This window comes from Plectropomus leopardus, chromosome 22 (assembly GCF_008729295.1).
Source record: "Plectropomus leopardus isolate mb chromosome 22, YSFRI_Pleo_2.0, whole genome shotgun sequence".
Classification (NCBI taxonomy): domain Eukaryota; kingdom Metazoa; phylum Chordata; class Actinopteri; order Perciformes; family Serranidae; genus Plectropomus; species Plectropomus leopardus.
Window position 1 is genome coordinate 13,083,722 of NC_056484.1, and position 13,719 is coordinate 13,097,440.

The window sequence follows — 13,719 nt, forward strand, 5'->3', positions numbered from 1 at the left end:
GATTGTCTGAGGTATCTCATATGCTATGTTTTTTCCCTCCATTCTGACCAATTGCCTCTTTTTTCTGTGGGTGTTTTTTCTCTCTTTTTATGGCATCCTCACATTCCTCTGGTGATGGATATTTTGGGCAATCTGTCTTATTTATCGTCTCAATTTGTCTTGCTGCCTATCTCCTATGGATTTTTATTGATTTTTTTTACTCATAATTTTGATTTCACATGGATTCTGTGCAATGGTGGTTTGGTGAGTAAATGGGGAAAAAAAGAAGCACTGTGTAACTCAATATTGCGTGGGCACAGAGCATTTAAAAAACTGAGATATGAAACAATTAATCTCCATAATTATACCATTGCAACAGTGCTTCTCTGCGCCTACTGTGGATGGCACTGTCTTAATTAGGGTGCAAACCAGAATGCCACCACTGCTGTACAGAAAAGAAGCCAATAGGGCTGCATAATGAGCATACACCCTTTCACTTTGATGTCACATATTTTCTGAACCTGTGGGCTGTGATTTATCTGCAGACACATGACTTAATCATGTCACAGGCATGTGTGTTATTTTTTTTTTTAAAAATGATGCATGAGTCGTCTGTCTCTTAGCAATGAGAGTTGGGATTTTATATGTTTATTCATACGTGGAAACAGTCAGAATATGATATAGACTTGTAGATATTGAGAAAATATGCCAAAAAGGAGGGTTTTTTTGTATAATAATGGATGGATCTATGGTGGATACGCATTTGACTTGATATGTATTTATTTATTTGCTTTCTGGGTAAGCCCACTGACTAAAGGGGAGAATCCACACAAATTGTGTGTGTGTGTGTGTGTGTGTGTGGGGGGGGGGGGGGGGGTAATCTTGCTAAAATCATAGACAGATTGCTACTAGAAAGTGTGAGAGATGGTTGGAGATCGCAGAGGAAAAAGTGAGGTATGAATGAGATAAAGGTGTGTGAGACAGGCAGCGACTGTTGGACGGAGAAACACCTACTTATAGAGAGAGAGAGAGAGATGGAGGGGGAGAGGAGAGGACAGGGCGGCAGGAATGCTATCACTTTCTGAAAAGAGCAGTGAGCTCCCCAGAGAGATGAGGAGGCCTGCAGAAGGCGATAGAGGGAAGAGGGAGAGGGTGGTAGAAATAAGAAAGAGGGTAAATAAGAGAAGTGGCATAAAGAAGGTGGAGGCGTGAAGGAGTTGAGGGCGGAGAGGAAAGGCAAAGAGGCCAGGTGTGGAGAGAAGAAACAGCTGTAGTGAACTTAAAAAAAAGGAGACAAAATAAAAGCAGGAGAACAAGGAGGGGGCAACGCTCATAGACAGCCAGCCTTAGGTGTAAATTAAAAGAGTGATGAGCCAGCCGCAGCCTCTTGGGCTTAAACCCTCTTCATCGCTGCGCCACTAACCATCACAGTACGGGGAACCTCCTTACTCTGGATGCCCATTTCATTCTTTCACATAGGAGAAAATATCTGTTGTTTGAGCCTTTTGTTAAGCATCATAAAGCACAAGGACTCTCATGGGAGCATAGAGCAATACTTAGATGTGGTTATTAACTCTTGAAAACCTGAGCAAATTGTTTTGATTTCTTTGAAAAAAAAAAAAAACACTGGCAGAAGGCAATGAGCGAGTTAACAAGACTTGGCCAAAAAAACCTACCAAAAAACAGTAAAAAACAAAAGTTACAGAAAATACCTGAAAATAATCTTTAAAAAGGGCATTTAAAAAACTAAAAAAAAGTGCTGAAAATGAAAAAAGTATTTATTTTATAGATTTTTTTGGTAACAGAATTTGAAATTTATTTTAATTATAAATATACTGGACATTTCTTTTGATCCTCCCCTCTTTTTTAAAGCTAATTTTTTGGTAATTTTCTTGCGGGACATTTCTTGCCAAGTTGGTCACTGCCCTTTCCCCCGATGTTTTTTAACCAATTTGCTCAGGTTTCAAAGAAACAAATAGCTTCTGAAAGGTGTCTGAATGCAGCACAAGAAAAGCAGTGTCAATCCAGGTTTCAAAGGGTTAAGAATAGCATGCGTGTGGTACTGACATACGAACATTCACACTGCTATTCACCCCCCTGGAAATAATTATCAATGAGTGTAAATGAGACATGAAACTTTTAATAACCTCAGGGCCTCAGTTCTGTCATGAAACCCTCACATGTTGCACCGATCTGAATTTTTGGCGCCTCTCTCGAGACGTCTGCGTGTAGTTACACCCTGAGCTAATGTAGCTTTTTAAATCATGAATGTGCTCTCTGTGGAACTGACGTCCATGAGGTCAACTTTACGTGGTGGCTCCCTGCTTGGGAAGATCCGATTCCTGCCAAATATTAAGAGGCGGGAAGATGAAAAGCGAGGGAGATGATCAAGAGAAGCTGACTGTGTGGATCCAATTAGACTATATTTAATTGCAGTGGTTTAATTTTGTGTACGGCTTGACGACAGGGGTCCCAAACCTCATATAGACCCTTTCTGTGCCAGAGCCAAGGAAAAAAAGTGTTGAATAAACAATAACATGGCAAGTACAATGCTGGCTAACCTATATAAAGCAGGGCTTTTAATCATAGCGGGGGCTTGGCTGTGTATAAGTGGCTTTGACCTAATTCCATTTAGAGTGGAGAGAAACTGATAAATTAATTGGGACAGAATCGAGTTATAAATGGATTCATCGAGAGAGCGGCTCATGCTGTGATGAGATCTGAGCCCGAAACCTGTGAGGGGCCCTTGTGGGTGAAAATTAGGCAGGCTTGCTGAATATTTAAAGTTAAAGTTTTGTGAGTGATGCTCTGTCTTTCTCTGTTTTTTTTTCTTCAAGTGGTATATTCGGAAAGCTTTTTGGAATAATGGTGTAGGATTTGATCCCAGTCAACCCTAAATTATCAGTCATGTCATGTAGTGTGGTAATGGCAGGGCTGGATTAACCCACTAGGGGGCCGCAGGCAAAAATGAGCCAGAGGCCCCAACTGACACCCCTTCCACTAATAGATGGGGCCTCAAGATTAAGTAATAATGCAGGAGCTGCCTTGGGGCTGTCATCTAATGTGCTTAAAGGAGGCATACAATATTATCAAACACATTTGCAAGCAATTATATCACCACAAACTAATTATAATAAGCTGAACCTGAAGTCTTTGGGGCCCCTTAGAGTCTAGGGCCCGGGGCTGTTACCTGCTTTTTCCGGGTTGGTATTCCACACTTGAATATAGCCTAGTTTCATACATACTCAGTGTATATCAAGGATTAAGATGTCTTTTTAACATATTGGGGCAGAAAGACAGAATATTTTGAGCACAAAACACTGAATTTCCTGCTTTCTGGTAAATTTTTATGCAACAGTTTTTGAATTTCTGCATCAGTTTATTGTGTAAATGTCTTTAATTTTGTCAAAAATAATAGTAATCCGCTATACTTAAATGTTTTTATTGAGGGAGACGAATGCACATATTCTAGATAATAATAATAAATAAAGCAAACACAATGCAAGGTCAATGCAATGGCAATAGAATAATGACGCCATCAGCATTTTGATTGGTTCCATATGAGCCTCGCTTTTACTATGCAGCTCTGTGTGCCACCGGCTGTAATCTCTGGGAAAATGGAGGCTCCTTTAATGGCACAAAGGAAGTGTGGCAGGCTTTGAAGCCTATTTTTGTAGTGGCCAAACAGAAATTACATTTGTTATGTTTTGCTATGTGGCCCAAAAACACTTTTTCCCAAAGACTTACATGGTGATGAGTCTTTTTGAGTGTCACAACACCACAAAATGACTCGTTTCAATATTAGGATTTCATTTATTTGGTCCGATAACATTTGCAAACTCTAGAAGAGCTGCAAGATTTAATAATTATATCCCAAAGAAGTAAGCAGACCACTTAACTGGAAGTAGCTGTCAGAAGTCTGTAGTGCGGCCACACAATGCAGAAGTAGTACCGACCATTTCAGTAAGTTTATATGCAGCAGTTAAACTGTTTTGGCTTCATGCCTCTCTGAGCAACTTTCATTGGAATCAAGGATGCTGATACTGTATCCAGTTCTCTCTACACATCCATAGTCAATCATTGCACAACTAAAACAGGAAGAGGCTTAGTTAGTGTAAGTTCTTTGCCGTTAATGTAAAATGTTTTGTTGATTTGCATCTTTTCGAAATGCTCTGATGGATTTTAAGTTCCCTTGAGTGAGCAGTGATGAAGTATAGAGCTTTTATTATGAAAGGCAAGAAATGGAGGAAGTGAAGCTCTAATGGGCTGCCGTTGACAATGTGGGAAACAATAAAGAGTTTGCCAATTTGATTCATACTACAGAGGCTCCATATTGATATTGCACAAATGGCAGCCAATGGAATGAGTGAAGTAACTTCAGAAAACAAAATGAATGCGACCTGTGTTGTTGACAGTTTGTGGGCTCTAAGAAAAATGGAAAATAATCGGAATGTCTTTTGCGTCAGTGGCGCCAACAATAATAATACCACTTGGAAACACTAGATGGAGAAAAAAATTCCACTTAAACCTGGCATCAATCTTCTGAACTAACTTTCAGCAGAAAAGCAAAAAAAACCAAATGTCCCAAAATGTTTTTGATGCTCTATTTGTGAGATTATTCTCTAAGGGATGATAAGCAATGGAATGAACTACAAGGCTAATTAATAAGCTAAACGGTGTGGAAAAAAAGGCCACCTCAATATCAAAGCTTGTGTGTATCGAGGTAAGCAGGTCGCCTACAATAAAGAGTGGTGACTCAGAGCGATGGCCTGAATATGCAGAAATGATGTCATAAAATTAATGTCGACCCAACAGCCTTGTATAGCACTTAATGATGCTGAATTGAATGCAATATAATTCATTCACATTTTATTTTACAGCAGCCATACATCTTTGAACTAAATATCATTTGCTTGCAATATAATGAACTCTCTCTGTTAACTACAGATTTCAGGAACAACAATTAACTCACCTTTATTACAAATTGCCTCCTCACTCTAAACATTCACCATACAAAAATATAAATCAGGGATTTTGGATCATGGAAGGCAAATGAGAGAATAAATCCCCAGGGCCTCTGCTAATGAAAGCACATTAGCACTCGTTTCATGTAGCAACCAACCGGTTTGTCACAGCCAATTTTCAGTCGGGGCCCAAGTTATAGCACTTTTTTCGGGATACGGCTGCTTCATGTGAAGCTCAATGGGTAGAGCACGGCACCATTGCTCGCAGAGATGCACCTGCCTACAGTAGAAAGCAGATATCAACGCTTAATACTGTTAATGCGAAGAACATTCAACATTAAATCTACCTGTTGTGATTTCAGGCTGTGTGTGTGTAGCGGGCTGTTCTGGATGTAATGTGTTCATTTAGCTGCGGCAAAAACAGCAGGTGTTTGAATGATGCAACACGCTGGCTCCAAGGCACCGCTCTCTGTCTTTTCGCTGCCGTCTCTGTTTCTCTCACATTGTCTCACATGGTTTTTCTTTCTGTCTCTCCTCTCCCTTCGTCTCCCTCCTCACTCTGTTCACGTCTCTCCTGCTCTTCCTCACCTTCACTGCAGCAGGTAGTCTGCGCCTCAGTGCGAATAGCCCGAGGAGCTTGCCAAGGTTCTCCGCTGTCATTTTAGCAGCTGTTCCACTCATCGATATGCCAAGAGACGACTTTGTGTGTGTGTGTGTGTGTGTGTGTGTGTGTATGTGTAGAGGTGATTACAAACTGACAGGCTTTGGGTTTTCCATTATAGAATACCAGTGCAAATTTTGACAGGTCTGCTGGAAAGTCTATACCAATGTGACAGTGTGCAGGCGGCTGAGCATGTGTGTGTTTTTGACTTGTTTTTTGGTATGCCTGATCGCATCTTTGCCTCGCCCGTGAGCTGGTTTACATGCATTTGTCAGGTGAACAGTTAACTCCCTGCAGCAGCTTTGGTGTTCTCACCAGGGTTCCCACGGTCATGGAAAACCTGTAAAAGTCAGGGAATTTCATGAAGTCATGAAAATAATAAAAATCACTAAAAGTTTTGGAAACATTATGGAAAGGTGTTGTGGGTAATAAATTAATTGACACATCGATGTGTTTTTTCTTAAATATTTAAAGGCATATTTTCTTTAAAATCACCAAAATTACACCATTTGTCAACCAAAAACGGAAGATATTGTTGGATTTTCCAATGTCCAATGGTCCATCAAGTGGGACGTTTGAATAGCGTTTGTATCCTGTATGTTTGTATGTCTTGTATGTTGTATGGCAAGTAGGGCAGGGAAAACAAACAAGCATTATTTTAGGTCCCTGAAAAGTCATGAAAAGGCTGAAATTTTGTCAACGAAATTGTGTGGGAACCCTTTCACGCAGCACCCTGGTACTTAAACATCCTCTCATTGTCTCTTCACAGGCTCTGCTGAAGATGTGACTTGTGGATTAAAGGCTCAACTCCTCAAAACTAGATTTCTGCGACGTTGCTGCCAAACTTCTACCACCACTTTCATTATTATACGTCGATTCTGGAATATGATTCGCTCATGGGGCTCGGCTAGCTCCACCCCTGGGGTCCTTTACCCCTCCCATTTTGACCAATAGGAGCTTTTTAATATTCTCAAAAACACATCTGAAATTTTGGAATACCCGTCTGAAATCCCTGTTTAAGATCGCCCTGTTTTGTAATTATGGAACCACAGTGGAACCCGACTTCGTCCCCATACTCTCCTGTCGCCTTCCTGCTCATGGCTACTTCCTACACTTGGCTCCTCCCATTCACCTCCCCTCAGCGAATCCCAATAGACCCCCAGGCGGCACCCGAGTACGCCCACTCAATCCGACTGGACGGGGACATCATCCTCGGCGGGTTATTTCCCGTGCACTCGCGAGGTGATCGCGGTACGCCCTGTGGGGAGCTGAAAAAGGAAAAGGGCATCCATCGTTTAGAGGCCATGATGTTTGCCATCGACCTGATCAACAAGGACCCCGAGCTGCTTCCCAACATCACGCTGGGGGCCCGGATCTTGGATACCTGCTCCAGGGACACGTATGCACTGGAACAGTCCCTGACGTTCGTGCAGGCCTTGATAGAGAGGGACGGCTCAGACGTGCGCTGTGCTAACGGAGACCCTCCAATCTTCACCAAGCCGGATAAAATTGTGGGGGTGATAGGAGCTGCGGCGAGCTCGGTTTCCATCATGGTGGCCAACATCTTGCGCCTGTTTAAAGTAGGACTCTGAAGTCTTTTCTCTCCTCTCTTTTGTGTGTGTGTGTGTGTGTGTGTGTGTGTGTGTGTGTGTACATGTGCATGCACTCCTCCCCTCACTCATCATCGAGATAAAGTTCAACGATGACAGCCAATTAAAATGAAGTCACTCTTCCTGAAGGTTTCAACAGCAGCAGCAGCAGTGCCAACGCTTCCTGTAGCGATGGCGAGGGAATTTTCTTAAGCGTGTGCAGTTGCTTCTAAAACCTGAAAGTGTGATTTTATCTTCTGTGTTCAGATATGTGTGTGTACAGTACATATGTGAGATGTGTCAAGATGTGTCAAGTGATGCTTGTAAGGAAGGGCTTTGTGTGTGTGTGTGTGTGTGGGTGTGTATGTGTGTGTGTGCGTGTGGTGCAGCTTAGATCATCCCTGGCTTGTGGTTGAGCCAAATAAAAATGGCTGCCAAACACAGCTATCAATTACTGCTGAAATCTGTCAACAGCCACTTCATTCATTGCAGTGTATGCTTTTGGATGTGTGCATGTGTGTGTCATCAAATAGGATGTCTCTTTGTGTTAGCGTGTTCTCTAGTACACGTGTGGGCCTAATTGAGCCTCCTTATGAGCGCTCGTGTATGCATTTGACCATGTTTCTTCCCTTTGTGCCACTCTTGTTGGCGTCCTTGCAGAAGCTCTCATGTCTGTGATAGAGAACACTCTCCAGGTGTGCGTTTGCACGAGCACGCTCACGTGCGTCGGCGTTGTCATCATTAGCTGAACAGGGCTGATGGATGGCCGTATGATTATGAAATATGAGTCCGGTAATGACGCCCATGGTATTTTCACAACCGCATCTATCCCACGCACTTTAACTGCAAGTATGTGCGGCCACACATTTCGCCTTCTTTCAGAAATCCGTATGTGTGTGAGAACGCGCGTGCATGTGTGTGTTTGAACGTACTTGTTAACAACCGGCTCATGCTTTGAATGGAAGATTTGCATATTAAACAACAACAACAACTAAACATGATTTATGCCAGGATCTGTCACAGCAACAGCACTCGAAACAGAGCGCCTTTCTGGCTCCGCACTGCCTCGTTCTCATTTGCCTAATACGATTTAGTGCGTTGTGTGTGTCAGCGTACATGTGTGTCAGTGTGGGAGTGAATCTTGAGTGTGTCCGCCGATATATAACAGTATGTTCGCGTAAGTGTGCCAGCTATTGTTTGTGTGTGTGGGAGTCTTAAGTATTTAGTGAACCTATCGGTGCGTGAGGCCTGTGGCAGTAGTATTATATGACACAAGACTGTATCTTTCTCCACATGGTTTAACATGAATAATGCTGCATGTGTTACAGTCTGAAAATAGTATGGAGGACACACACACACACACACACACACACACACACACACAAACATGCTGCGATAAACATATGTCTTTTTTAACTGGGCTAATCTGACAGCGCCAGTCACAGCTAGTCGCCCACTCAACACAAGGGGCTCAGAAAGCTAACACAGCACTGAGAGAGCGCGCGCACGCGTGTGTGTGTGTCTTTAAATCTAGCAGCAGACAAAAGAGATTCAAACAACAGATTGTGTGAAAAATTTCACATCCAAATCCTTAAGAAAAAAAAACAAAACAGTTGCTATTGTGTTTTTTTGGTTTTTTTTTAAACCGCACTCAGCCGCCGAGGGAACCGCTTGCTGACAATCACAGAGAAATCAAGTCGGAACAAAAGTTGTTGCTATTTCTTTTGTTACTGGTTTCTCTTTTGAAGATTATATTTAACTGTCTCTGCTTTGTGGGATGATACGGAGTGGAGAGAGGGGATGACATAAGATATAATAAGATGGAACTTTGCTAATCCTCGTGGGGAAACCGGGCCGGCGCCACGGCGTATTTCAGAGGAAACTCCAAAGGAATTTAGCATATAAAAAGAACGAGGCAAATGGGGGTCATCCAAACACACTAAGCTGGCAATTTCAACACTGCGTTAAAAGGAGAAATATAGATCAGAGCGTTATAGAGTAGTTATGGTTTGTGTAAAATCTCGCTGTTTGTGTTTCCTGCTCTGTGGTTCTTCTTTAGAGGGGTCTTTACACCAGGGACCAGGACCTGGATCTGAGTCCACTTGACCCCAAAGTCCAGTTTGTTTACTTAGTGCGAACACTGTGCACCATATAGTACACTGACCCGTGTCCACTCAGCATCCAAATCTATTTGATGCTGAATGGACACGGGTCAGCGTGATTCAGTTTTGTTTTTTTTTTTATCTGGAATTTGCCTCAAGTAGTTGAAAAATGTAACTTTTGCATCATTCATTCATTCATTAATTCATTCATTAAACCTTTATTTAAATCTCAAGGAATCAATGAAGACATGCCCACATTTTCAGTGATGTCGAGAGCACCAAAAACACAAAGAACAAACAAGAACAGGCCCAAACGCCATTAAAAACTGTTACATTCAATAGCCGAGTAATTGATAATCGCCGTTTTAAACTGGCCCATAGGAACTATTGCGTTGAGTTTAAATGTACGTTGTAACATGTTCCAGGTAGATGCAGCATAAAAACTAAAAGCAGTCTTTTTCAAATTCAGTATTTGTCCGGTTAAGCACACTTGAACGTGTAGAATAATAACGAAGCATATTGCCTTTCAAGACTTTAGAAATGAAGTGAAAAATCAGATTTCAGAAAGACTTTATGCCACAGTACATTAACATAAAAATGAATTAGCTAATAGATTGATTAATCGAATACAGCTCTATTTATATATGTTTTTCGTAAAAAGTTTGACAGCATCTTTAGCTAGCTAACATTGGTGGAATGCTAGCTGTGTATCTTATGGAGTACATGCATGGTGGATCATGTCTTTTACAGATGTATTTCACAAACTGGCCACACAACTTTATATACAAAAATAGATGTGTTTATTTCAAACATTATGACTGTCACCGACTAAATACTTCAATGCATCCTCTATGATGGCATGCAGCCAATAGATGACACTAGAGGGCAGAGTCAAACGTTTCTGAAAACGACAAATGAGGCGGTGGTGGAAGAAGTCGTAATAATTCACTTTTTAACATAGGCAGCGTTGTAGATAGCGTTGATCTGCAAGGCTGTTAAATACATTCAAATACGTCGCAACATGTAGACGGAGAATTCTTTTCACTACATAATCGAATCTTGAACTACACCATACATCCCCCACAATCCTCAGTGGCACTGCCCAGTTTCATCTGTACCTGCAAGCTTTCAGAAAATGTGCACAAATACGGGCAGAATGAACACAGAGTAAAGACAGAATTCTCCATCCATGTACATATACTTCATCAGTATTTAGCATAAAAGAGCCCTAAGTGATGTCGCTGCATTCCCAGATCTGAGCAACTATAACCTGATGAGCCGAATCTTATTACACTAATCGATTTACCCCAAAAATAAGAGCTCTGATGAATTGCTTTTAAAAAGTCAAAACTGTGAAAATGAATGTGTGCAACAGCAGCTAGAACTCTGTGTGGTGAAATCTCAAGCTCATAAAAGGCTGTTTTCAGCGTGCATTGTCCCGTGCATCAATGGGGAACCGAATTAATGAGGATCCGAGTGAGTCATAGGTTGGTGCAGCTCGGGGATTTCACAATTTGCAAGTTTACTGTGAGGGGCACATACCTGGAGCATCCTGTCCATCACTTGTTTGCAGTTTCCTTCCTCTCCTCTGCTGCTTCTCTCATCAAAAAACTCAGGCAGCGTTACATTTTTCTGTCCTCTCTCTCATATTTTCTCTTTATTTTTTCTGTAATTACTCATACCCGAAGAGAAACTGCTTTATTCTTGGATATTGATTGTGTTTGTGCACGGTTGGTAATTAAAGCAGTGTTATGGATCGGCTGAGACTTTTGGTCATGTCTTGAGGCAAACCTTGGCTACCGCTAAATGATTTTATCTAGCTAATGTTTGCACTAATAAGACACATAAACAGCATAACTGGAGTACTCCATCAATGACGCATACCATGATACATTTTATGGAGTGAGGAGGCGGCAGTTGTCTTCACATCGTGTGTGTGTGTGTTGCTTTGTTTGCTGTGTTACTAGGAAATTCTCACTATCTTACAATGGACTGAAGGGCGCTTTTTACTCAGTGACACTCGCACGCTGAGTGTTGGAAGCCGAAAATGAAATTCAATTTATAAATTGATAAGTGGTGGCTGTCCCCCTGGTGAGAGCAAATGGGATGACTTTGCCTCGGGGAATTTAGGAAACACTGCTATTATGCACCCGCAACACACACACTGGAATCTCTACCCTTCTCTCAATCAGTGTCAGTTCCACTTGATTCCACTTGAGGCTTTCAAACACGCACGCGCACGCACACACACACACACACACACACACACACACACTTATTTGAGAAGACGACTTATTATCTGCGTCTCTGCTGGCGGTTTTTATGAAGTTGTGCGTTTCAAGGCCGAGGTCAGACGCAAAAGTCTTTCCCACGCTCTGCCTCATCCAGCTGTGTGTGTGAGCCATTATTCAAGGTTTGCATCTTGCTTATGTAAGTCTTATATTTACATACGTGTATATCCATTAGTAGATGAATGTTTGAGGAGGAATAGCTGCAGATGAGCCCTTCAGTTGCTTCCATAATTCAGCCGCAGACTCCTCTCCTCGCTGGGGAATTAACTGCTGCACTGTGTGATATTACTGTGCGTGTATTACCACCGCAATGATTGCTTTCCTGAATACTACTCTTTCTGTTGTTTGAGGTGGATTTCTGCTCCTATACATTGCATGACGTGAACATACCACCACTCCCAGGAGGCACCTGTGACATGGAGAGATACAGTACACAACATGTGTCTTTCTGTGTGCACGGCATATGTCTCTGCACATGCAAATGAAACCACCGCACACTTTCTGCTGCAAATTAGCGTGAGCAAATGTTTGCTCAAACCCTTGGAACGGTACAGCAGGCTGGGGCTTTTGCGCACTTTAAAGCTGTACTAGAACAATCTCCTTTTCAGGCATGGTGGCAACACCCTCTGAATTACAAATCAATTGGGCGTTCGGCTTCACTCGGATGACAACAGCTGCTTTAAAATTACAATTAACAGCAAAGGCGGTTATTTTATTCAGATGCCAATTCAATCCATAACAGATTTGCCATTATTCTCAAGGTCAGGGAGAGTTTGGTGTTACAGTCTTGTCCTAATCCTGCAGACTGTTTAATGAAATAATGACGGTCGAGAAAAGCAGAGTGTGAAGGAGATACAGCGAGGAAGGAAAAGAAAACAGTATAAGACAGAGCAAAGGAGAAAGCACTTAATGAGAGACAGATGGGCGGGAATAAAAACTATAGGACAAAGATGCAAAAAAGAGAAAAAAAGACACACGAGGAAGATAAAAAGGCAAAAAGCCAAAAAGCCAGAGCGAGCAGGAGCAGCCGTTGCATCCTCAAGAGTGTAATGATGTGGTGTTGATTTCTTTCATAGAGGCATTATGCATTAAGAGGGTGATGATAATGAAACCACGGAGCACGCTGAACAGCAAGCAGGGAAACTCATTAGGACAAGAGCCGGTCTCCGTTTTGTGTCAACTTGTGCTTGAGAATGTTCCTGACGCGGGGAAACATCACGGTTGCTACAGACGGGCAGGACGCGCTCATCCAACCATGACTAACGAAGGCAGCCTTAATGAGCAAATGGTTAATGAAGGGAGACCTAATTGTCCTTCTGAAATTATTTATTACTTTCATTTGTTGAGTGTTGCCTGGAGATCATTCATTTACAAGAGCCATATGTAATGTTTGAACGGGGTAAATTGGATTTGTTAGCAGCTGAATGGTGCAAATGCTTTGAACCAGGTTGCAAAATGACAAGACGGGAATATTGAATGAACCTGTTTTTGTTTGTTTTTTCAGGTATTAACATGCTTGAAAATGTGTCAATATGAAGCCGAGCATTATTCCTTACACTGTAAACTCTTTTACTTACTTAAAATAATCTTGGCACATATTGCCTTGAAAAAGGAATGTTAATATAACTACACATCTTAATTTATGTTTACCTTGTATCTAACTTTTAAGTTTACTTGAAATATAGCTGTATGTACTGTATTAACAGTTTTGTTGTCTTCGAGCAGAGCTTGCAGCTTGGGAGGCATCTGGCCTCGGAGTCACATTATCCACGGTCTCGTCCGCCCATTGATGACAAAGTCAGCTTATAAATAACGTCACTTTAGTAACATTAATATGGTATGTATAAAACATGCAAACATAACGTATTTGTGGTTAACAGAAACATACAGTGCCAACATTTCCTTTTCCCAAATGGGTTGACTCAGCAGTTTGTTTCTTTTTTCATTCATTTCCTATTACTGAAAATGTTATCGTAGAGAGAATGCTTATCCTTTCAATCGATCAGTGTCCTTTTGCGGCAGTTGGCAATGTGCTGGGTGCAAAAGGACAAAAAAAAAGATTCTTTAAAAAACTGGTACAAAAAAAACTAAACTAAAGTGAAACCATAACTATATTCAGCAGACTAAACTTTG

General features: G+C 41.7%; 1 protein-coding gene across 1 annotated transcript in view; it reads left to right on the plus strand.

Moving 5' to 3' along the window:
- grm8a (glutamate receptor, metabotropic 8a) overlaps window positions 1-13,719 on the plus strand; it is a 297,183-nt gene that overhangs the window by 590 nt on the left and 282,874 nt on the right. The window contains exon 2 of the mRNA XM_042511145.1: window positions 6,374-7,184. Within this exon, the coding sequence (XP_042367079.1) occupies window positions 6,645-7,184 (540 nt within the window). The 5' untranslated portion in view covers window positions 6,374-6,644. The remainder of the gene's footprint in view (window positions 1-6,373; window positions 7,185-13,719) is intronic.